General features: G+C 46.0%; 3 protein-coding genes and 1 long non-coding RNA gene across 17 annotated transcripts in view; 2 read left to right on the forward strand and 2 right to left on the reverse strand.

Annotated features, from left to right (window-relative positions):
* mad1l1 (mitotic arrest deficient 1 like 1) overlaps window positions 1-4,591 on the reverse strand; it is a 29,129-nt gene extending 24,538 nt beyond the window's left edge. For 4 of the 8 annotated variants that reach the window (XM_085911813.1, XM_085911807.1, XM_085911812.1 and 1 more), the window contains exons 1-3: window positions 1,212-1,359; window positions 440-599; window positions 224-364 (exon numbers count right to left, since the gene is read on the reverse strand). In XM_085911813.1, coding sequence (XP_085767939.1) covers window positions 224-364; window positions 440-586 — 288 coding nt within the window. In that variant the 5' untranslated portion in view covers window positions 587-599; window positions 1,212-1,359. Of the gene's footprint in view, window positions 1-223; window positions 365-439; window positions 600-1,211; window positions 1,360-2,052; window positions 2,781-4,064; window positions 4,156-4,291 lie in introns of those variants that run through there. The other 4 variants (XM_085911809.1, XM_085911814.1, XM_085911808.1 and 1 more) reach the window with 4 other exon arrangements.
* LOC147057450 (uncharacterized) lies at window positions 2,949-4,823 on the forward strand. Its single transcript, XR_015066027.1, has 3 exons — window positions 2,949-3,085; window positions 3,388-3,517; window positions 4,034-4,823. It is a non-coding gene; the product is annotated as an uncharacterized LOC147057450 (long non-coding RNA).
* A 2,905-nt stretch (window positions 4,824-7,728) lies between these two features.
* On the reverse strand, window positions 7,729-22,499 carry LOC147057451 (galanin receptor type 1-like). Of its 7 annotated transcripts, XM_085911567.1 has the most exons (11): window positions 22,389-22,499; window positions 21,991-22,105; window positions 21,289-21,439; window positions 20,745-20,773; window positions 19,379-20,651; window positions 18,239-18,338; window positions 14,974-15,121; window positions 11,791-13,586; window positions 11,512-11,585; window positions 9,978-11,444; window positions 7,729-9,168 (listed from the first exon to the last, which is right to left on the reverse strand). In XM_085911567.1, exons 10-11 carry the CDS (start codon window positions 10,616-10,618, stop codon window positions 8,334-8,336), a joined length of 1,476 nt encoding a protein of 491 aa, XP_085767693.1. In that variant the 5' UTR covers window positions 10,619-11,444; window positions 11,512-11,585; window positions 11,791-13,586; window positions 14,974-15,121; window positions 18,239-18,338; window positions 19,379-20,651; window positions 20,745-20,773; window positions 21,289-21,439; window positions 21,991-22,105; window positions 22,389-22,499; the 3' UTR covers window positions 7,729-8,333. The 7 variants fall into 7 exon arrangements, with proteins under 7 accessions (XP_085767693.1, XP_085767695.1, XP_085767691.1 ...); XM_085911569.1 differs by having other exon boundaries at window positions 9,978-11,585; window positions 11,791-12,103; XM_085911565.1 differs by having other exon boundaries at window positions 9,978-11,585.
* Window positions 19,313-24,274, forward strand: LOC147057452 (beta-1,3-N-acetylglucosaminyltransferase lunatic fringe-like). Its single transcript, XM_085911572.1, has 8 exons — window positions 19,313-19,718; window positions 21,283-21,331; window positions 21,696-21,798; window positions 21,960-22,113; window positions 22,268-22,353; window positions 22,416-22,575; window positions 22,681-22,757; window positions 22,941-24,274. Exons 1-8 carry the CDS (start codon window positions 19,380-19,382, stop codon window positions 22,993-22,995), a joined length of 1,023 nt encoding a protein of 340 aa, XP_085767698.1. The 5' UTR covers window positions 19,313-19,379; the 3' UTR covers window positions 22,996-24,274.
* The last annotated feature ends 23 nt before the right edge of the window (window positions 24,275-24,297 follow it).

A 24,297-nucleotide genomic window follows, 5' to 3' on the forward strand; every position in this document is an offset into this window, starting at 1 on the left:
GAACACCCCCCCCAAAAAACATTACTTTATGTGATTAAAAGAAGTTTTTTAAAATTTATTTACCGACCTTCTGAAATAAATACACAAAACAATTCAATCAATCATTTAGTTTTAAAATGTATTATAAAATGTGTTTATGAATATGTTTTTCTCCTGATAATTCTTTTTTTCCATCACAACGAGAAGGAAAGAGCAAGGACCAGGGTGCGCGACTGTGCGCTACCTTCAAGTTGCACGCTGTGTCACTGGCGCTTTTCTCCAGCTCCACGCGAATGCGTTTGTGACTCAGCTCCATCTGCTTCTTCTCTTGGTCCAACTCCAGGTAGCGACTGCGCGACTGGACCTTCTCGGCCGCTTCCAAGAACTACGTGGGAAGACACATGTCATGAATGCAAATCCATACATCTGCAGTACAGAGTGGTGGCGTGTCAGCGCATACGTCCATGCTGCGCTTGTACTGGTTCTGCAGGTTGGTCGTGTGCACCGCCGAGGGTCCCGGCAACTTGGGCGAACGCCCGGAGCGGCTGATGAAGGAGTTGAAGGACTTCAGGGTGGAAAACATGGTGGTGTCCTCGTCACAGTCCATTGTTTGGGAGTCTCTAGAAGCCAAATTTTACATATCAATTCCTGTTGTATATCATGTGACACACACACACACACACACACACACACACACACACACACACACACACACACACACACACACACACAGTCGTCCTTGGAGACAATTTAACAGATAAACATTATGCAGGGAAGAGTTTTGCCCATGATCGTAAAAAAATAAGAATTCCAATAACATTTTAGGGCACTTACCCAGTTCTTGAGTCGTCCTTTCATTTAAAATTATCGGTGAACTTTTTACATTTAGTTGAGTCATATTACGGTACAGTAGCCAGCTAGTAAAGTAACTGTAGGCTACTTGAGTCCAATTTATGCCTACTCTTCCGACCTCTGATTATTTCAGGAACGTCCCAATATTCCTGAACAATTTCGTCATACTTTGGGGATTAACCAACGACTCGTGGACATTGTGTGTTAGAAGCAGACTTTCGAATGCAGCTCTTGTTTTTGAACCTCGTTTACATTGTGCAAGTTGTTCACTCTCATTTGTATCATATATGCTAAAAAGACGCAAACATGCCGAAAGCAAGTCGTTTATGTCATCTATTTAAAAACAAAACAAAACGGGGTCCTTAAAATCCTTCACGTACCGTTTCCACTTCACCGTCGTTTTGTTTGTGACGAGTTTATTCGGAATTTGCTGCTGGAAATTGATGTTATCTTGCTAGCTAGGCTGAAACCTAGCTTCAGGTTAGCGCATAAAAATCTCACATGCTGTTTGGCTCACACCAAATGTCGCGAGAGTTGACAACTGCGGAGATCTTCTCCAATATTAAGATTTTGCAACATGGTAGCGACCTCAGTTAATTCATCGTCACGTCAAATTTTGATCTAAAGAATTTATTTTATTATTATTTTATATTTATTTTCGTTCCATTTTCTATGTTTTTGAGACGTACTTTGTAATCGTTTAGATCCACTTTTAGTGAAATTTACACAGCAGATGCCGGAAACGAACCCTGTATGTCGCAAAACCACACGCGTTACTTTTTGATGTGATAAGGGTTGGGTGATTTTCAAATGATAAATGAGTGGCATTATATTAATAAAAGATAGCAGGGGAATTGATGCGATAGCATTTTCTTGAAATAAATCTCCCAACAACTCAGTTCGTTCCCGAAGATTAAGGATGTTCAGTGACTGAGCACTTACAATATGTGTCCGGTAGATGACAGCAGATTTACATTTGACCAAGGTGTGTTGTAACTCTGCAAGAAACACTAGAGGGCGCCACTGAGGGCATACCCTGTTTAACTGGGGCTCTGATGGTAAGTGTGAACTCCTCCTGAAAAGGTCAAAAGAAGAGGAGCGGCGGTTTTAGGACTTGTGACATCATCCCCGCTATTCCCGGCGTGGCTGTCACTTTCACTTTTAGTCGTTTGGCTCTCGAGAGAGCGCCAGTTATTTTGGCGACCTGTCCTCGTGACTTACCTTCCATCAGCCCCCTTGCACCTGTCTGCCGGCCAGCTCTTGTACTTTCCATCCCATTGCTTCCCCAAATTTTTCCAATTGTTGCTGCAATGTCTACAGTCTCACTAGGAGAAACGACAGATGAAGACAGAAAGAAAGATGCATGTAGAATTACTGTAACAAACACTAGGAAGGAATCACAAAAATGGATATCTCGCCATCCTTTATCCATCGGGCCCCCCGCCGTGTCGGGCCTGACCGGCGCCCGTTTCAGTCAAGCTGCGTTGGCATGGCGTCGGGATATGCGTGAGCACGTACCCGCCCGCCGCGAGGCGCAAACGAGATCAAGTGCCTGCAGATGTGTCCTCCAATAACGTCTGTCGCGACACGTGACTGTGGCGGGCGTCTTGACGTCAAAAAGCTTTTCTTAGCTAAAAATAGCTCAAGATAGTTACCGTAATGTTTTCCCAAGTAAATACTTCCAAAAAATGGGAGTTATCATGTGCCTTCCTTGCTGGGCACTTGTGCGCATTGAAAGGGAATCGAGGGAGCCACTTCCATTGGATGGCACACAAGTCGTCCGTGCTCACTCCCACAATGACCCAAGCGCCCCTTTTCTGCTTTAGTCGCGCTATTTTCTACATTGGACATTCTATAACGCCTCTAACGACACGTCGGCCGAGTGAAAGCGAGCCATCGATTTTCCGCGAGCGTAGGTTCCTGAAAACCGGGAAGGAGCCTCCGTGGCCGCGGGGGCGACCCGAAATGGCGTCGCCTCGGCAACAAACGTGAAAAACGTACAGAACGCAATGACACGGCCGAATTGAAAACCACGTTAGAAAGGAGACTAAAGACTTTAAAGAGTCAAAGGAGAGGATTCAATAAAGCGCTGATTTTATTGCACTCTAATGAAAGAGGCCTGACTCACAATAAGCTGCCGTTCTCTCTCTCTCCCTCTTGCTCTCTCTCCCACGCTCTCTCGCTTTTGCTTTTCGCAGCCTGCGGCAATATTTCACCGGACTGGGCACATGTCGGCCCTCACGTGGCGTCCGAGGTGCATTGACCGCTGCGGACCGGAGAACATTGTCAACGTGGCTAACTGCTTGGATTTTTAAAATTTTACATCGAGGTCATATTAAGCAATAACAAGTGGCCTGTGTCTTTACACATTGTGATCCCCCCCCCAAAAAATGTTATGTGTAATATTGCCGCCATCTTTCCGCTGTCCATAACGGCGACATTTTTATTGCACTTAATTTCACGCATGATGCAACGACGACGACGCTTTCCCGAACGAATAGCTTCATTCTCTTCCTGTCTTTTGGATCGTGACGGATGATGTGTATTTTTCCACAGGTGCGCCACAACAGATTCCCCGCGTCACGACACGAGTGGGCACGCTTGACTGGCAGGTGAAAATGAACAGCCGCAAGTGAGTCCGGTAGATAGCGGACCGGGGCCAAAAAGCCTCGCTCCATCAGAGGAGGTGAGGAAAGAACACAAGATGGGTCGGGCCAAGTGTTGCTTTTGTGTGGGAGGATGCTACCTATGTACCAACCAACCCTGGTACCCGCCGCTTAGCGACACGTGTTCGTACCAGGTCATGATATTTGAGTCAAATATTCGAATAGGAGCCGAGTACAGATCCCTGCGGGACTCCAGTCGCAAGTGACGTGACAATACACAGAGGCAATCATTAAGCTGTTCTGCTACTTTTTGGTTGTCGTTTCCAAAATGAATGAGGGGATTTGACAGCAAGGTCGGTCGAAATGGAAAGTTGCAGCGAGAGCGATACAATCATTCAGATTTCAGCAGAACAATAAATTGGAGTAGGTAACAAATCCTTGGCGGCGGTAATGATGCACCTCGACGTTGGCAATGAAAAATAATTCATCATCAACCTTGAGTCAGTCCGATCCGATACTGTGATTCATCTCATACAAATAAAGCTTGTCATTTTCCATTTAACGCTTGACTTTTACAAAGTCTTCTTTCTTTAAAGCCGTGTGAGAGGAGAAGGCAAGATGAATTACCTGCGTCAACTCAGCGGATTATGTGATCACACATCCGTTCGGCCGGGGACCCGTCGGGAGGCTTCGTTCGTGTCTCAGAGAAGAAAAGCTCCTTTGTCAAAAAAATAAATAAATACATGCGGACATTGATTGTACGGCACAATATCACTTGACATATGTGCTGGATATGATATAATCTCCAATATGATTCAAATGTCTCAGGTTGACTTTTTATCAGGATGACGTACGATACGAATGAGCGCGGGCGGGCGGATCTTCCGCTCTGAGCAGTCGCGGCCGAGGAGTCGGCCCATCCATCAGACTCCTCGTCCTATCGATTTTCATCCCGGCTTGTCCATTTCTCAAGACCATCGGCGTCTGGCGCTTACATCGCAGAAACGGCAACACGGCCGTCGTACATCAAGATGGCGCCGACCGTTCGCGATATCGGGAATTGACGACCGCAGCGGGACGTCGAGTGGAAACGCTCATCGACGGTGACCTGTTGTCGACACCGTGGATGGAGAACAAGTCCTATCAATTGTACGCAGAGTCACAGAGTAGCTAAGATGTTGTTTTCTTACCTTCTGGTTTTAACACTGGCAAGGTCATACCCGATGCTGCATTCGAGCACGTCACGCCTTTGACCACTTTAATTAAAATAGATAAAAAGGAAGCATTCATTTTGATGATGACTATTTGAATAAATGCTTGAGAAAGGAAACTCCCACTATCATGCACTCTGCCTGATTGCGCCGGCAACACTGAGCCGTCACTAAATTAGAGAAATCCAACGATGGCCTCACTCTGAGACCGTCCGTCAATCATAAACATCACCAGCCAACTTGTAGCATTCAATAAAGAGTAGCAAGATTGCATCATTCAAACTGTGGTGCGCGGCCCTCTTGTGGTCCGTGGCGATATTGCAGGCGGTCCGCGAAATGGGATTGGAAAATGATTTTTAAAAATAAAATGGATTGATTATTTAGCTTTGACTTGTTTTCCAGCTCATTTCTTGAATCATTTACCCATCCAAATGATGTCAAATGTAGCTGAGATTTTCCCAAATAAACATGCAGATGCAAATAAATAGCCCGTACAGGGGCAAAAAAAAAAATATTTCCCGTAAATCTACTTCTTGAGTTTTGATCTTGCTCACTGATGACCGTTCTCTTCCCCCCCCCCCCCCTGAAAGATTTGCCGTCGGGTGATTATTTCTGCTGGAGTGTTCCTCAAAGCGTACGAGCTCACAGAGTGGCGCTCAAACACAGATAGCGCCGTGGCGGAAAGTGAAGCCGAGCGTACTCCAGCGCCGTATTATCAACCAGATGAATTATTCCGTGGGTGTCGTCAGAGGGACGTGGAAAAGTCAAGTGCGTTGCTTACAAAGCGCCGCGGCGGGGGATGACAGATCATTAGGTTATCACGTTAAACCGTGTACACTCAGAGAGATGAAAAATTGGACCAAAAGACGTGTTGACGGACGGACGGATGGATGATGGATGGATGGATGGATGGATAGATGGATGGATGGATGGATGGATGGATGGATGGATGGATGGATGGATGCTAAGACAGCCATTCATTGAAAGTCATCATGTGTTAGCGTTAGCGTAGCATAACTTTGCGTGGCAGACGTGACTTTGTTGCATCTCGCGTTAGCGTCGGCGTAGCTTAACTTTGCGTGGCAGATGTGACTTTGGTCATTTGGGGCCAAGGACAGCGAAGGCAGCACCTTCGGCTCAGTCGTGTGACGCAGAGCCGCCCGAGGGCCGGAGACAGACGCAAAGTTCTACTTTTAGCTAGCAGACATCACGAGGGCGCTTTTGACTCATCTGTTGACGATAAAGCGGCCGCTGTTATTTCTGGGACAACAATGGCCAAACGTCTGTGCTACGTGTCGAACAAAAGTACTTGATGACTTGAGGGGAGCCGCGGAAAGGACAACCATCTGAAATCATTTGAACTAAATGCAGCTTCCGCCCATCATCATTTCACCTGCAAGCAGACGTGACTACATAGATTTTTTTTCTCGCCCCATTTTTTTGATGGAAAACAGGACGCATCCTATTTCCAAGGCCCATTAGTCTTCATGAGAATCGGAGAAAAGGCACGCCCAGCTCGGCTCTTTGGCGCCGTGCGGGTCAGGAAGGAAAAAAAAAAGTCTTTTTCTGCTTGACTTGACGGGAAGATTGGAAATCCGTGACAATGACGGATGCGAGCGCCAACTTTTATCTCATTTCAATGAATGATGGGGAAGGAAAACAAAACACGCAGAAGGTCGTGACGCAGTTTTGTGTTTGTAAGATCATTCTTAAGCTCATTCGTCAAAAAAGTGCCAATAAAAATGGCTTCAAAAAAATCCAAACTGCATATCTTGCGAGCGTGTGCTGAAACCATCAATCGAGCCGCGCCCCCTAAAAACCAGGAAATAGCCATTTAAAGCTCCATTTCCACAAATGAGCACGGCAAAAAGTCGTTGCGGTTGTTTTCGACCATCATCTTCATTTGAATTGACTCGACAGGAAAGTTGCCTTCGCAGTGATGATGACGATTCAGGAGGCTAATGGCTTGAACGTGTTTGGAAGTCAAGTGGTCCTCCATCCCTGCACTGTGAAGGTGGTGCACATTATCTATCAGGGCTGACACTTAAAGCATGAACAGTTCCATCTCAGCCCAACACTGCTTTTTAGCCGCCTGCACATGATGCTGATGCAGCTTTGTTGCTGCTGACCACTAGCATCCTTTTGAAGTGCGCTTTTGTTCCACAGTGGCGCGCGGAGGCAGGCCAAGGTCAAGGCTAACCCTTGCCTCTGCGTTTTTGTGCAGGATATGAATGAGAAACAATAACAAATAAAGGCAGAGCACAGACGTCATCTGGTTGTCACAAGGACGAGTGTACATGTGCATTGACGAGCGGAGAATCTCGCTCGACACTTGCACAATGTTCACGTGGAAACGTCAGCTGTGTCCAAAACGTGCGTGCGACAATCTCCCGTCATAGATTTTGCAAAATATCACAAATGTTTTCCATGTATTTTTACACTATTTGTATTTTGTTATTGGTTATTTACATATGAGGATTATTTGCATAATTTTAGGATTTTTTTTTTACACATTTTGTTTAACACGATTTTGATACTTTTGAAAAAAAAATAGATATTTATTTCATTTGAATTATAATAATTTAATTTTTTAGGGGAATTCTTTTCAATGTGTCTGCATTTGTGTTCTTATCTGCTCAGGCTGGGTGTAAAAAAAAACTACAAATCAAAAAAGCTCATCAAGACGTTGGCCACCTCGCCCGCAGCTGTCACGTGACGCCGTGTGTCGCAGCGCTGATGAGCCGGCCTGAAGGCAGCCAGGCAGCTCGCTCCGTTCATTTGCTGGATTGAAACAACAAAACGCTTTACACAGATTCAATTGAGATTAACAAAAAGACACCCAAGAAACTAACATTCTATGCACTTCAACAACATGCCTTGGCTTTTTCTTTGGCTTTTTGCGTCAAGAATTGAAATTTCAAACCTCCAATAAGCGTTGGATAAAAAAAAATAGCCACATTTTGAAAGATAAAAAAATTCCAACAGGTGACTCAGCAGATGTGGACTTCCACAAAATGGTTCTGTTTTTTCCCAAACAAACCCGACAGCCACGACAAACAAGAGGTCGTTAGTGCGTTTCCTTTATTTTGACCGACAAATTTCATGCTGCAGATCAAACCACACGAGCCGCTTGCTGTCCACACTGCGACCCAAAAAAAACAAAAAAAAAAACAAGCTGTCTTCACGCATTGTTGACGAAAGGGCACATTTTTCACTTGTGTTTGTTGTCGGCCAGATGAAAGGAGCGGAATGTCACCATCATTTTTTTTATCTGCTCGAGTATCGCCCAGAAAGCTCCTTTGAGATGCCGCCGCCAAAAACCGTGTCGAATAATTTCAGAACTGGGCGGCGGCTAAAAGACTCATTGTGAGTTCTCTCGGAGCGCCAGGAGTGACCACGAAGACACGACATAAGCGTGATGCTTGATGGGATCTTTCCAAGAACATTCCATTTTCACACGGCTTTCGTTTTCGTTCGAGCGCCTTAAGGATGCTCGAGCCTCATCTGCGGGTTCTTCTCAACGTTCACGGGCCGAGCCGCTCGATTGTGATTTGACCGAGCGGGACGTATCTTTGCTGTCTTTGGGATTTTCCAGCGGTGCAATGAGGAGGCTGGCTCCAATGCAGCAAATAATACCTTAAATGATTGATGGCTTCTGGGAGAGATTGACTTTCAAACATTGTGTTCAACACGCAGCCGATTGGGGGACTCCCGAATGCCTCCTGGCAGGGAGATTCCAGTCTATTCCAGATTCCAACCTTAGGGCAAAGGGTCCAAAGTTCTCGTGGGCCGAGTGTCTCCGCGACGGCACAAAGTCCAGCGGAAAGGTGCCGAGGGAGGAATCCGGGGTGGCGTCAAAAGGGCGCCACCTGCAGGGGAAAAGCCCGCCGCTCTTTTCAAACACGCTCGGGCTAGACCGGCACCAGTCCGAAATGCTGCGCCCCGATCCGTTGTCGGACACCTTCTGGCCGAGATCCTTGATCAACAGGCGAGGAACGGTGGCCACCGAATCGGATACGCCGACTCCAACGTGGTCCCGCTCGGTAGCGGGCGGCGCCGACGGGGACGCCTCCGCCCCCGAACTGACGAAGGAGGCGCCCCCGAAGATGGCGGCCACTTTCTGGTAGTAGCGCGTCCGGATCACCTTGGCCGAGCGGTAGAGGTCCCCGATGAAACAGTAGCAGATGGGGTTGAGGCTGGAGTTGGTCAGGCCCAACCACTGGGCGAACGGTCGGGTCTGGAGGAGCCAGGGCGGCGGGCGCAGCTCGCGGTCGATCCACAAATCGGCCACGTAGAGCGGAAGCCACGAAGCGGCGAACAGCAGCACCAGACACACCACCATCTTGGCGATCTTCTGCCGGCTCTTCAGGCGGGAGGCGTGCAGGGCCTGGCTACGCGGGTCCAGGTCGGCGAAGGCCGAGCGGGCGCCGCCCCACAGACGCCGGCCCGTCAGGAAGCCGATGGTCAGGTTGAAGGTGACGGGAAGGCAGTAGAGCATCGCAAACAGCAGTACGTTGTATCTACAGGGGAATGAGACATTTTTGAGCTTCTCAAAACTTTTCTGCACTTCATTGTTATTCTCAAGACCTTGCATTTAATTTTCAAAGAGGTCAAAGCGGGAGTCACGCCTGACCACCATGAAAGTCTTTCAAAAACTTTTTTGCTTCCAAAGAAGAGCACTGTCATGAATCTTGATGAAGCAGCTTTCCTTCTCAAGTTTAAGGGTCACGGGAGAGTTGCAGTCTACGGCGGCTAATTATTGGCGAGAGAAGCGAGGAACATCGCCCGCCGACTGACTGGTCAATTTGGAAGTGCTTGGGCAGGACGGACAGATGCTAGAAAACAGATCTTGGGCAAACAAATGGAACCCAGTGACCCAGATCGACACCTTTTACAACATGACTAAGCCTAACCTTCTGGATAAAGCTGTATTTAATTTTTTATTTATTTCAACCTAACCTTCTGGATACAGATGTATTTTCAATGTTTTATTTCTTTTTTTTTATTTTAATTTAATTTCAGCCTGACTGCAGCTGTACATATTTGGATTTTTTTTTGGACCTAACCCAAGCACCCTAACCCTGACCTTAAAGCGCCGCCTCAATATGACACCCTCACTCGAATCGACACCCTTTTCCACTCCAATTCTCTCCTCATCGACCTTCCTGACTCATCTCGGGACACTTGAGCACGAAAAACCTCAAGGGCATATTAAAGGCAGCATTCCCAGATGTTCAAACCTCAAGACCACATTGAGTCTTCATCAAGCACTCTGGGACCTCGAAAGACTTCAAAGGGATCCCAAAGCGAGTCATTTGGTCGTACCTACCCTTGCTTGAGGCGATGCTTGGGCCATTCCTCCTGACACACCAGAATGGAGAAGGTCTCAAAGTTGATCTCCTGCCGGCGGTTGACCACGGCGATGGGCGCGCACATGGCGGACGAGGCGGCCCACACCACGGCCACGGTGGCCAGGATGCGTCGGCGGGTGAACATGGAGCGCGCCCTGAGCGGCGAGCGCACGCTGTAGTAGCGGTTGACGCTGATGACGGTCAGCGTCAGCACGCTGGCCGACACCGACACGGCCTGCGTGAAGGGGACGGCGCGGCACAGCAGGTCGCCGTACACCCACGCCGTGTAGATGCGGCTGCCCAGCGTGATGGGCATGCACACGCACACCACGGCCAGGTCGCACACCGCCAGGTTGACCAGCAGGCTGCGGGTGGCGCTCACGCCCGACACACGCCGACTCCGCCGGTTGGTGAGCGCCCGCAGGGACATCAGGTTGCCCACCACGCCCAGCAGGAAGGACAAGCTGTACATGAGGGTCAAGGCGATGGTGCCGGGCTCGTGCAGGGTCCACAGCAGCATGCTCTCCAGGTCCGACACCTCGTCGGGGGAGGGGTGGAGCGCGAGGCCCGGCGTGTCGTTGAGTGGCCCGTTCTGGAGAGGATCCATGACGCCTCGCATTCAAAAAGGAATTGCCGCGTCAAAGACTTGAGAGGAATTCAGCCAGCTTTTTTTTGTCCCAAATGGCCATGGTCCGGCGTTTTTGTGGGGACGGATGACTTCTGAAGACTTTTTTTGTGGGCCTCCTCGTTGAAGGGTGCAGATTTTCCTTTCAAGGGTTTTACAAAATAAAATAAAAATGGAGGCTCCCCGTGTTTTTTCACTCCCGGCTTCCGCAGACATTTTTCTGAGTGTGCTCTGGATGGAAAATGTCTTTTTTTTGGAAGCGAAGGCGCCTCACAGAGCTGATTTCTTTGGCCGAAGCAGACATCATGGCAGCTAATTAATTGGAAGGACGATAGGGATCGGGCTTTGCTCCACACTTTTAAATGAGTAATATTCTCTAACGAGAGTTTTAATGAAATGTTTCCATTTTTGGCTCAGCAATATAATCCCATCATGGTGGAGTGGCACCGCTTTGCCGCCATCTTTCAACTTCTCAAGGTCTGAAGTCAGCTGACAGGGATTTTGCTTTTGAATTTGGACTTTGTCATTTCAAGCTAAATCTTCCCTTTGATTTGAGTCAGCCAACGTGCAAAACAATTTGCTACATGTTTTGAACTTTTTTTTTCTTTGCAACCGCTTACTAAAATCTCAACTTTTGCTTTACACTTTTTTTATGAACATATTTTCTTTCTCTGGCAAAATTACAAGTCTTTCAAATCCATCAAAATCCAGCAAAAATGTTGTTGTCCTTTCCTTTCCTTGAATGTGTAGAGCAAAATGGAGGCGGGGGGTACAAAAAAAAAAAAGTCCTAAGTCTTCATTGAGGCCGCCGCAGTTTTTCCTGTGTTCCCGGGGGCGCGTGACAGCGTGAGATAATTCCAACATCTGCCTCTAATAGACTTTCTTACCTTCCAGGCAGGTGGAGCTCATGTGAGACCCCCACAAACAGTCCCCCACCCCACCTCTCCCCACCATCGCCGCACTGTGGAGGGAAAACACACCAAATATTCTTTTTAATACTCCCCTTCAATATCTTAAGCAATATTTTGATTCTACTGCTCTTGATCACTTTGCGCAGTCAAATGGGATAATACATGCATAGAGGAGTCAAATACATTGTCAATGAGTGAAAGTTTAGGAAGACAAAAAAAAAAAAAAAAAAGATAAAAAGCTGAAATGTTACTGACCGCCACTGCAGCGACGCCAAATTGACGAAAGACACGACACGATATTCCCGGCGTTCCCAGCAACCGCCGAGCATCCGCTAAGCACGCCTTCCACGCAGCCACTGAGTGTCAACTCGGCGAGAGAGGGAGGGAGGGAGGCAGAAAGGGGAGGGGGGGGGGGAGTGTGTGTGTGTGTGCACACAACACACACATGCACATCGTAGCAGACGGAGCAAGAGTGAACAAACGGATCTCTCAGGGTTGGGTTGGTTTTTATACTTGATGCAGATGGGCTCAAGATGATGCAACGTGTGCTGATTTCAATCTCGCCCACCTGCAGGGAGGAAGGAAATAGCTTTCAAATGCAATTAACACCTTTCAAAACATTTTGACACTTGCTGTCATCACGTGTACTGCCGATAGCAGCCTCAATAGTTTTTTATGTCTTATTTTTATATTAGATTGTTTTTATTTTATTTTGATTTAAAATTGTATCATACGTTATGTTTTGGGGTAAATTTTATCAATTTAAAATTGGTATCGGTGCTCGGTATCGGTATCGCTGACAACTCAAGAGCTGAGTATTTATACTGGGATCGGTCTGAACAAAAAATGGCATCGAACGGCCCGAGCTTTTTTTTATTTATTTATTTTTTTTAGACTTTTTATGTGGGTCGCTCAGTGAAAGTGTCATTGGGGGATAAATCATTTGTGTCCGGAGGCCGTAAAGGTCAGATTCAGGCCAAAATGGCGGACTTGATGAGACTTTTTGGGGAGATTCTGCTCTGTGCATACAGCTTCAGTCACGCCGTCACATTGGCGATGCCTTTTGTCTCTCGGCCTTCTTCATCCAAACAACGGGCGGGCGGCAAAACGTCTAAATGAGGCCGCACGCGTCTCGGACCACGCCGCAGCCAAGACGCTAATTCCCGCTAGGGATGCCGCGCCGCCGCCCATCGATTGAAATAATTGTAATTTAATCATCGCTCACGTGACCCATGAAATGCTGGCCGGATTCACGTGGTGCACGGGGCCAGCCGCAATGCAACGATTGCAAACAGATCCAATTTGACAAATGATTGACATTGTGCCATTTTCTCTGTGCCACGATATGTAATATTGATTTGAAATGTAGCAGATCCCCTGCTGTGTGCTTTCCCACAGACCCTTGTGGAGTTGACATCACATCACATTTTGCTCAAAAGCTGTGAGTGTGTGTGCGCTGGTCGTCGCGTCGCGTACTCACACACACACACACACACACACACACACACACACACACACACACACACACACACACACACACACACACACACACACAGTTGTCGGCCTCACGGTGTTCCCCCACCGGGAGCAATTCATCTGCATCATTTATACATTTTGTTTTCTATCTTTAGAGAGCCACCGACACATTTCTCTTCAGGATTTTTTTTTTTAAACTATTGTTCAGGGATTACAAAGGTTAAATAAATAAATAAATAAATAAATAAATAAATACATACATATCAAGCCGCTGTCTCCACTCTCAAACGCCCAACCAGGCCGTCTACTGTCAATCCCTTTTTCAAGTTTGTCATGCGCACTACTGCCCCCTACAGGCCTGTTCACTTTTTTAGATTATGTGGGCTGTATTATTAAAGCGCTTGCCAAACAAACAGCAGGGAAAGGTAATAAGGCAAAGCCAGCATGTTCTCTCTCTTCTTCCCTGCTGTCCGTGAATGCACAAGTTCCTTGGAGACTGACGTCGTTGGTCTTACTGCGCACTCCTGTGTTGTTGTGCACCACCAATGTGGGTCGGCGTGGAATCATTGGACGTCCTAATGAAGAAATAAATCATTTGCGTGTATTCCTGGCATGAAGTCCTTACGGCCGGCACGGCAGCTTGTTTAGTAAACACGGAGCAGCCTCGGGTAATGAGCCACATGCTGCTACACTTCAGGGGGGTGTACACAAGTCAACTTGACACTAAACGGTCGGCAAGATAAAAAAAAAAAAAGAGTTTAAAGACGCTATGAAGTGAATTTACAGATTTGTTTCCAATGTTTGAAACTATTCATATTTTTGTAGAAGAATTAAAGCCGTTACACCGGCGGCCATTTTGATCGACTCGTTCGATCAAGTGATATGATCGCATTTTTTTTTTTTTTCTCTCAGGATTAGCATTTCCCATTGTCATTTTTCTTCCGTTAATCTCTCAGGATTAGAATTTTTGGATGAAAGCATAGCTTGCGGCACACCGAGTACGTGTCCACGTTTTAAATGGAGGCTAATCAGTGGAAAAGCATCACATGGTTTTGTGCAGGCCAATAAAACATGCGAGGAGTAATGGCGCGCACTGAATTGCTGTGGTTGCAAAAATATTTTACGCCCGTAGTCCAACGAACAAAATGGTAGGGCAGAATTCATCAATTCATCACTGTGGACCATTCGCCTTCTTTTCATTGTATGCTAGCAAGTGATGTTTCTCACAACATCCCGACAACAACAAAGTGTGCGACGAGGAACAAGCAAAGATGGCGTCTCCTCTCTAATGAGCACGCGCTAACGCTAAATTGTATTTTCACCGCAATTATTTCGTTAGGTGTGAAAAAAGTCAATACCGAGAGAGAAGATGAGAAGAAGAGTTCACACCCTCTCTCTCTCTCTCTCTCCTTCACGTGGCAAGAGCTGCAGATTGCGTAGAAAGGCAGAAATTGCGTAACAGCTTCCAAGAAAAATCCATAAATCGTACGCCACGGATTGGCATCGACAAACAAGAGTCCGTCTGTGTGTGCTGTAACAACATCGTGTGCACGGGCAGGAAGTCTTTAGCATAAATCATTTGCATGCAGGAAGGACCACGGGAAAAAAAAAAAAACACGAATAACATTTTTCATACACACACACACACACCTGCAGGCACACACACCCAATATCGGCCTATCAAATTGATGCTATTAATTGAATTTTTTGGAGCAAGTTAAACGAAGCGTACAAGCCATTAGGGAGTAAATCTGCTCAAGCATGACCACACTCTCTTTAAGGTGCGCAAACACACAAGTAGAGTTTAGCTTCTCCTTGAATCAGCAGCACACTCGTGCAGGCTGATGGCCACTTTGAGTCTGCAGCGTATTTACACAGGTTGCATAAGACTAATCGAAGGTGGACAAACACAACATTGTGGAGGGCAACACAAATTCAACACAACATTGAGTGAGCACTCACACTTGGTGGGCTTTGCTACTTGTCCACAGCCCTGCTCCTGTTTTGGTGAGCAACCAATGGGCTCAGCAGACAACATGCAAACTGTCATGTGCATTTGACTTGTGGTGCCGCTGCTGTTTTGGCTAGCAAATGGTCCCAGCGCACGAATCTGTGGAGCGAGCGCACATCGGAGTCTCAACAAGGACGTGGAAAGGATAACAAAAAGACATGTCAAAAATAGCAGGTAAATCAAGAGCTGGTTCTTAATCAAGCCCTCACTGTCTTTAAATTGTCTTCCCTTTGGTAGCTGCCTTTATTTCGTTTCCACGGAAACGACATTTTAATAGCATATTTCATTCATTGAATTCAATTGTATTTGTCCTTTGTCTGAAATGCCTGCTTTCCACCTATTTATGTATTGTGTATTCACTACTTATGGAGATAATACAGGAATGATGATTTTAGTCACACAACTAATTCTAACGCAGTGCAACTTTCAATTCATTCTCTCATATTTGAAATGCAAAAATAAAATAGTTGTATTCATTGAAATAAAAGAGCAACATTTTCAAATTTAAATGAAGAAAAAATGTAAATCATTATTCAATTGAATAAATTACTGGAACAGTATAGGCATTATTTGTCCTGAATCAATTGAATCATTTAATGTTTCTATTTTGACTTGGCTTTTCTGTCTTTTGGCAACACATTCCTTCAACGGATGGAAGTGTTTTGATGTTCATGCCAGAAAAAAAAAAGAAGTTGGCCTCCTCGAATGTACGAGTATTTTGTTTGATCCTGCTGTTCGGGCATCAATAGCAATAAATGGAGCATTGATTGAACGAACGCCTGTGTCATTTTTGTCGGGCTCTGTTGAGCCGAGCAGTCAAAAGAACGAGCGAGCGAGCACGGCCGCCGATCAATAACCATTGATTGACAAACAACAGCTAATTTCACTTACAAACAGAGCTAATGGCGCTCGTTAAACGTGCCCGTTTGTTTTATATTATGTACGGAAATGGGCAAGCAAACAAACAAAGCGGCTTGTTAGGCACGACGGTTGATTCCGATTGCGCGGCGCGTGTGAAAGGGAAAACTGGGAGAAAAACCAGACGCAATGCGACAAACAAAATGGCGCCTACCAAACAAGTACAAAATGGACTGCGACAAACCAAATTAATAGCATAAATTGACAAGATAGCTAGTTAAAAATGCCAATATTTTTTTTTACATAAGTGGACGGACAAATAAATCAAGAACATCATCAAGTTTATCAACCGCGTCAACTTATTTAGTCTTTTTGTCCCGCCCGCGCGGCCAAACAACTGACGGTGGCCCTCAAGGCACTCTACAAGGTCATTAGAAGTTTATTGAAATAGCATCTTTTCCTATTTGTTTACTTCTTGCTGACTTAAAAACAAGCATAAATATTGCACAAGGCTTGCCGATATGGTTTATTGATATGCGTATTAATGATGCACTCCTACGCGGGATGGGAGGATTTGTACGTGTTGTAAACATTTCCATGCGTTGCTCTAATCCCAAGTGAGAAGCGCTGAGAAAAAACAGCGCTCAAAACCAACCAACGCATGCTCATCAATATTCCACATTGGCAAGATGACGTGTTACATTTGAAATACGGCACGAGCGCCTGGCACAGGACGAAAAAGTGCGAGTCGATTGCGATGAGCGATGCAGAAAGAGCGAAATTCCTCTATTCGGCGTCCGCGTGATTTCTGCCGCCTTTCATGCGGCAGGCACGGTAAATGGATCATATCAGCGGCAGCGTGCACTAAATACACACACGCAGGCGTGCGCACGAACACTGGGACACGCACACGCGTGCGCGCGCGCATACACGCACGCGCGCCAACCTCCCCAGAAAACAAACTGGCTGGCACAACCCGCTGCTGTTTTGATGATAAGGAAAATACGAGATTGAATTTTAATACACGTACACACACCACTTCATTAGGTACACTTGCTGCAGTTCTTATACAACAGCAAAATGCCCAATGGGGGCGAAACATGTTTGGAACACTTCCGCAAGCTACTTCAATCACAAAAAAAATAAACATGGAGCATTCATCTAGAACAAGTTAGTTCCATGCATTGAGCGTGTGACCCGCCACAGCGAGGACCAAATTGTGCTTTTGTGTTCCTACTGTTGGGATCAAAGTGCTTGACAGCTTTTAAGACACTTTAGCCCCACCGTGTGGTGACCCAGAGTTCAATGCAGCATCAGCAAAACTATGCTAAAGTACATCCAAAGAGATCATCTTAAAAGTCCGCTTGCTAAGGCTTATTCCTCATTTTAGCTGACGTCAGCGTTCCGAACACAAAAAAAGTCGGAATGTTCTCAAGCTCAGCCTCGTGACAGCGCAACGCGGAGGAAAATGACGTCACGGCTCGATAAGGAAACGACGAGGAGACAAAGCGGGGGAGGAGACGTTCGAGCATCTTGTCATAAAAATGAATGAGCGCCCACCCCCCCCTCCCCCGTCCACCCACCTGGGGGCGCTCGTTTTATCGGTGTCAGTGGAAAGTGTTGCACTGCGAGGGCGGCCGCGTTTGTGACGCACGTCGTGAGAATTTAAGATTGTTCTCACGCAGCACAACCGGATGCAAAGCAAGGGCCACGCACGCACACGCACGCGCGCGCGCGCGCGCATGTCGATGGACACAATTAAGTTAATCAACTTAGTGCACATAGCTGACAGGTCATCCATATTTTTTGGAATGCACTTTTCATTCATCATGTGATGGGCTGTTTTGACTGAAATGATTGAATTAAAAAAAAGAACGCGCATGCGCGAGCGCACCCCCAGAGAATTGCTGATATGTCTGCAGTGGCTCCTTTCATCTCCAAGCGTTTTAATGACATGCACATGACTGCACATTCCTGCACAAGATGACAAGACTCCTTGTAGCGGCACACGGAAACGCACGCATGCGCACACACACACATCCACGCACAGTTTATATCTGAGGGGTTTTTTTTCCCAGGGGAAAGTTAGAAACTTTTGTGGAGAAGTTTGCCAACTCGCTATAAAAAATAAATAATAATAATAAACGACTCAACTCATGAGGTCAAAAATTGACCGACATGAAATTTGTTTGACATATCTACCAAACGAAAAAGTCCATGAGTGAAAAGACACAAGGAGTCCACCGTTTTGAGATGAAGTGGCCATTTTAAGCTCAAGGCAAACGTGCTCCTTCTCATAAAATTGCTATTTTACAATAGGACAGAAAGCAAGAAGAATTTTGTTTTCTTTGAACTTACCGCAATGAAAATGTCACGAGCACAGTCTCGTCCATCTTACACCGGTTATCGTCCCTTTTAGCTTTTCTCTTTCTTCGGCAGCGAGGAGCGGCCGCACAACCTGCCCCACAAAAAATATTCCATTATCCTTTCATTTGCCTGGCAAAGGAGAAAGTTAACAAAATCCAACAGGACACGCATCGAGTCGTAAACCACCCACCCCAAAAAATGGCATCCAAGATTGTATCTTTTTTTAGTGACCCTCATTTTAACATGAGCTGGGATGTTATGGTTTAATTCTAAATCTCTACTGAGCAGAGGGTGTGCACACTTGTGCAACCACATTATTGCAATTATCATTTCACCTCTCCAAATGACTTTTTGCGAGTTGTACAGTCTACAGGTCGCATTCGGAGTGTAAACAAAACTTCTGAAAGCTTTTTCCTTGGCTTGATCGTTATTTGAACGGGGGTCTGTAGACTTTCAAATCAATTGTGTGTTCCAAACATTTTGCCAAGAGGCCTCGTGAGACAAAGGATTCAAACAAAATGCTTCTTAAAAAAAAAAAAAAAAACTCATAACTGATTCATTGTGTCCTCGTGCAGTTTGAAACGATTTTTTTTCACGCGCATTGTGGCTCTCGAACCCCCTGACAGCACCACTGACGCCACGGCGACCACAAACCGCGCGCGCGCGCACACGCGCACGGTCTGTTCCCGAACGTATAAGAAAGCGCCCTTTGTTTGCTTGTGTTACTTCTAAGAAGAAGCTCGAAGTTGAATTCAGGACTTTGCACTGTTTTTGTGAGAAGGAAGGCGGGAAACAGAACGAGGGTCCCAAAGTGAGGTTATAAAACCCAAGCTAGCAACCGGAAGCCTACCACACGCTGACAGACACGCTGGTGCGAACACAAAAGGGGGAGACGCACAAAAATACGCCAATAAAAACTTGGAAGTGGATTGTTAAAACAAAGTGTCCTAAACGTGTCTCCTTCGCTCCGCCCCAAAAACGCGCTCAAATCTCCCATTGGCTGTTTTAAGAAATAAGCACCGCCCATTGGTGGAGCTTCATCGCAGACTTCCGGACACCCCAAAACCATAGCGTTGTGTACTTCGATTTCGACCCAGATGAAAGGAGGAGTGAGTTTCTTCACGCACTCACCATGTGGAGGTTCGCGGGGGAGCCGCACCAGCGCTGCAGCGTCGCCGTCTTCTGCCTGCTCGTCACCGCCAGCTTGCTCGCCATCACTCGCGCGCAGGAGGCGCCGGCGGAGGCGGAGGAGGGAGCCCCAGTGAGCCGCGCGGTTTTTACCGACTACTTCAGGCGGCTGAGCCGAGAAAAGAAAGCCACGAGCCGGCCGGGTCGGAGCAGCGTCCCGCGGGAGCCGGAGGAGCTTGTGACCGCCGACGACGTGTTCATCGCGGTGAAGACCACCAGCAAATACCACAGCAGCAGACTGGAGCTCCTTTTGGACACATGGATCTCCAACAATATGCAAAGTGTGAGTTTCTTAAGATATCATTCATGCTTCTAGCACCACCAAACGCTATTTCAATTATTTGTTTACACAAATAACGCATTATTAGCCTTATTCGATCACTAAATAACTGCACGCGGTTCATTGATTAAAAATGTTCGGCACATTCCAGGCCCATCAGTGTCTCTCCAAAAAATAAATATTTTTTTTCTCTCAAGTGACATTTTATCTCGGCTCTTTGGGGTGAAAACTAACTCGCTTAAGTGAATAGTTATTTATGAGGCCGGTCGGAACACGCACGCCGCAGGATTTCCTGAGTCGTAAAACGGGTCGGAGGTCACGCTGGGGGTGCTTTGAAGCAACGGGCCTCTCCGTATTGTAAAACAACACGGGCGGTCTTTGGCCCCTTTTGTGATGCGTCACGCGAGAGCAAGAGGTGATGAGCGGCTGCCAAAAACTGCCTGCCCAATTCCAAGTAACATCTTAAATGTCATCGAGAAATTTTTGTCATTGCGCCAATTGACAAAGTGCCACGATCCTTTGATTTGTTGCAGAAAACTTTCAATACATTACGAAAAAAAACCTGGAAAATCTGATTAGTCATGACTAACAAGTTGAATATGAAAACGAAGTGGAAAAATTAATTTGCAATCATTCATTTGTTGTTATGACTGTAAAATGACTTTCTTATTTTGAAATGGACGCCTCCCATTCTGTAGCTATATTGTTTGCGTGTGGGTGTGCAATCAGCTGATTGTGTGTGAGTGTGAGAAGTTCTCACGATTGAGCATTACCTGTTTCCCACGCACACCTACCTGCTTGAAGAATGCTGAGTCGTTGAAATAAGCGCAACATACACACACGTACACACGTACACACGCTCCCTGGGAACCTCAGCTGATTTCTCTTGGGAAGTGCCAACTGTGACTAATCACATGCACGCACTTCAATGTTAATCTAAGAAAACAAAAGAAGTCAAACTGAAAAATATTCATCAGCTGAAAAGACATTAAAATGATCAAACTAACACTGCATTGCAGCTCCGCTTACCTCTTCTTCAGTCACTCGCTGATCAAAGCCTGCGTTATGAGAATGAATGCAACTATGAGGAAATCATTTGGTCAAATTTAGGAGGAGACATTTTCAGAAATATATAACCCAAGATTGACTTTGCTTGTTTAATTTCACACTTGATGGTAACGCTAACTACGCCAGATGCAGAGTCCCTTTGCCATCTGCCACGTTGCAAATCAAATTCTCCCATTGGCTGAAATCACACAGTTTGGTGCCATTCAATGATTTATGAGCGTCTTGTGACGCTTCCAGCCTGTGATGCGCTCTTTTTACACTTGTCATAAGACTGCTGCCAGACAAGAACATCATCACATTACTTGAGGAATGCATTTAAAACACACACACACACACACAAAACAAGCTTTTAGCTCCCGAGTGGAGGTTTGGCCGACTTCCTGAACAAAACAGACCGAGAGGCAAAAACAAATACTGACATTTGCAAGATAGCCATGTGAACGTACATGAAGTCCAATGGCGATGAATTGATGTTTTTGTGTTTTTGCCATGTGTGCAGACGTACGTTTTCACCGACGGCGAGGACGCGGCGCTGAGGAAGCGGATGGGTGAGTAACGCGCACAGATAGCAGACTACTGCTGACTTGCTCTTTTCCATGCCCCGCAGCAGACAGGAAGTTAAATGTCATATGGGAGGGACTTTATGGTTGTGTGGCCTGTGACAGAAAAAAAAAAAAAAAAACATTTGAAGCTAATGTTAGCGGGAATGTTGGAAGCTAACATTAGATGCTAACATTAGACTTAACTAATGAGATTTAAAAAAATGTAGAGAGTACGTATGTTAGTAGTAGCATGTCGCCAACGGATTAGCTCGCTCTGTTAGCCGGTCGTTTTGACGGCAGCGTGCCAGATTCCGACGTGTACTTTTAACTGCAGTGAAATGAACACGCATTATGTTGTTGCGGTCGTAAGGTGTTCACCTGATCAACACCGACTGCTCGGCAGCTCACAGCCGACAAGCGCTCTCTTGCAAAATGGCCGCCGAGTACGACGCCTTTCTCAACTCCGACAGGAAGTAAGTTACACGATGTTGTAGGGGCGCTAATTGTTAGCGCGTGCCATAGATATGATGCTAACGTTGTCTTGGTGTTACAGGGATTTAAGTACACCAAGTGTTAAAGAATTATATCGACGCTAACTTCTATTTTAACTAATTGTTAACCTGCATGGTTGTAGGTGGTTTTGTCACATGGACGACGACAACTACCTGAACATGGACGCCCTCTTGAGGCTGTTGTCTCAGTACAGCCACACGCAGGACGTCTACATCGGGCGACCCAGTCTGGAGCACCCGTTGGAAGCCACCGAGACGCTCCCTAATGCTAAAATGGTACGACGTTAGCAGATGAGCATATACATAATGTGCTACAGTTAGCATAGCTACAAGTAAAGCAGAATTGACATAGTGGAGTTAAGACATGCTTAACATAAACACGACATGTTAGCATCGAAGTTCAGAAAGCTAACCAGTGTGTGTTGTGCAGAGGAAGGTAGTTTTCTGGTTCGCCACAGGGGGCGCTGGATTCTGCCTGAGTCGCGGCCTCGCCATCAAGATGCAACCTTGGGCTAGGTATGACGTTTTGGGCTTTGTGTTCCTGTTCTCACCTTAACTAAAATGGTCATCCATTTTAGCGAGGGCGCCTTTCTGTCCACCGCCGAGCGTATCCGTCTGCCGGATGACTGCGCCGTTGGCTACATCGTGGGGGCGCTGTTGGGCGTGGGCCTCATCCGCTCGCCGCTCTTTCACTCGCACCTGGAGAGCCTGGCACTGTTGACGCGGGTGCACCAACAGGTGACCCCAACACACACACAAGCCACTGCTTACTTATTGAATTATTGTTCAAAATGTTTTGATTGTATTTAATTGAAGTCCGTATGCTCTTGACGTTTTCATCAGGTAACGCTCAGCTACAGCAACGAGAAAAACACCATCAATCTCAAAGGACTGTTTTCGATACAAGAAGATCCAACAAGGTGACATCTTCTTATATTTCGCCACTTGTTTGTCCTACTGATGCATTTTGTACACGGACTGTCTCTTGCGACTTGTTCCTGGCTTTCTTCATTGTTGATGTCAGCTTCTTGTGAAATGGCGCCTTGCCTTCCAGGCATTGTGACACTCACTTCCTCCATTTTCTTTTGTGTGTGTGACTTTAGGTTCAAGAGTGTACATTGTGTGTTGCATCCACAAACACCCTGGTGCCAGCGCTGAACGCAGCCAGACAAGAAAAAAAAGAAACAAATCTCCCATTTTGGGAAATGAAAGCGCCAAAGAATGTGGGAACAGACGTGAAGGACGTTTGTCCTCAAGCCTGAGCTAACCAAATCAATGAGAAGTCCAATTTTGGGGGCGTGTCTTAAGAGCTTTTTGGAAAGTTTACGACCAGTGTTCGAAGTAACAAACCACATCATTGAGTCACTCTTCATACTTGACAAATGGTTTTGTTCTTTTCATCCAAAGCCAAGCAGTTATTTTTCTGTCATTATTTTACTGCTTATTTTATCATGTTAAGCTAAATGGTTTTCTTTCTGTACCACTCACCTTAAAAATCATTTTGTTTTATTTTATAAATGCACAAAAACTAGAGCTAGCTAGTGTCAGAGATGAGCTAGCTTGTGTTGACACGCATTGCAGCTACTTTCATTGCGTCGATTGTATGATTCAGACAGCTGTAACGTCAGCTGCTGCTGTCTGTCACGTTGTAAAAAAGCTGCATTGTCTTTTAATGTCCGGCACGCCGCGCTGGACGCGGCTGCTAGCACATGTTGGCTATGCTCATCCTTTAAACACAAGCTTCTGTTCAGCACACAAAGGCTTCGTATTGTGTGGAAGCCAATTGAATTAAACCTTGAAGGAAGCCGCATCGTACGATAATGACGCGGTGTTACATTGAAAAGTGATCGTTAGCTTAGCAGGCTAAATTAGCTTGTTTGGCTAGCAACTGGTTACACGACAATACTAGCAATCAAAAGTGTTTTTGTTGTGTTGTTTCTAAGGAGAATAGGATCAATATATTACAGATTGTTACGAGTTTCATTCAGTATAAAGTTTGTCTCCTAGTTGAAAGTTGTTGTGTCATCACAGCCGTCCGCTTTAAACAGCAACTTATGATTTCTCAAATGGTAATGTGTTCCAAGTGTCTGAATCCAAAAGCATTCTTTGAAAGGAATCTTTGGAGGCTTCCAAATGACTCACATTGGGTTGTCATGCATGAATAACGTTTTGATGAATTGCCTGCCATATGCGACAGACACACTGTCAGTTTACGCTCCAGCATCTGGAATCCAAGTCCATGTATTGATGATGATGAAATAAAACATTTTGCTCAAATGGCGGCTGAATGTGGTCAGAAGTTTCGAAGAGCTATTCCAGAATTTGCGTCAAGTCTCAGTGATTCAAATACAAAAAATACATTCAACATTCTCAGGGACTTGCTTGATGAAATGCTTCAATGGCATTTTGAATGATTTGACTTTTTAATAAAATCAACCTTTTCTAGGGATTTCAATTTGG

The sequence above is a fragment of the Syngnathus leptorhynchus genome, chromosome 5 (genome assembly GCF_054491065.1).
Source record: "Syngnathus leptorhynchus isolate UIUO chromosome 5, UIUO_Slep, whole genome shotgun sequence".
In the NCBI taxonomy this organism is placed as follows: Eukaryota; Metazoa; Chordata; class Actinopteri; order Syngnathiformes; family Syngnathidae; genus Syngnathus; species Syngnathus leptorhynchus.

Bases quoted from the DNA above. Each gene is read 5' to 3' on its own strand.
- LOC147057451 (XM_085911570.1), bottom strand. From the start codon at position 10,618: ATGCGAGGCGTCATGGATCCTCTCCAGAACGGGCCACTCAACGACACG. The intron at 9,169-9,977 runs GTAGGTACGACC...ATTCCCCTGTAG, and splicing joins AAGCATCGCCTCAAGCAAGG to ATACAACGTACTGCTGTTTG.
- LOC147057452 (XM_085911572.1), top strand. From the start codon at position 19,380: ATGTGGAGGTTCGCGGGGGAGCCGCACCAGCGCTGCAGCGTCGCCGTC. The intron at 22,354-22,415 runs GTATGACGTTTT...CATCCATTTTAG, and splicing joins AAGATGCAACCTTGGGCTAG to CGAGGGCGCCTTTCTGTCCA. The intron at 22,758-22,940 runs GTGACATCTTCT...GTGTGACTTTAG, and splicing joins ATACAAGAAGATCCAACAAG to GTTCAAGAGTGTACATTGTG.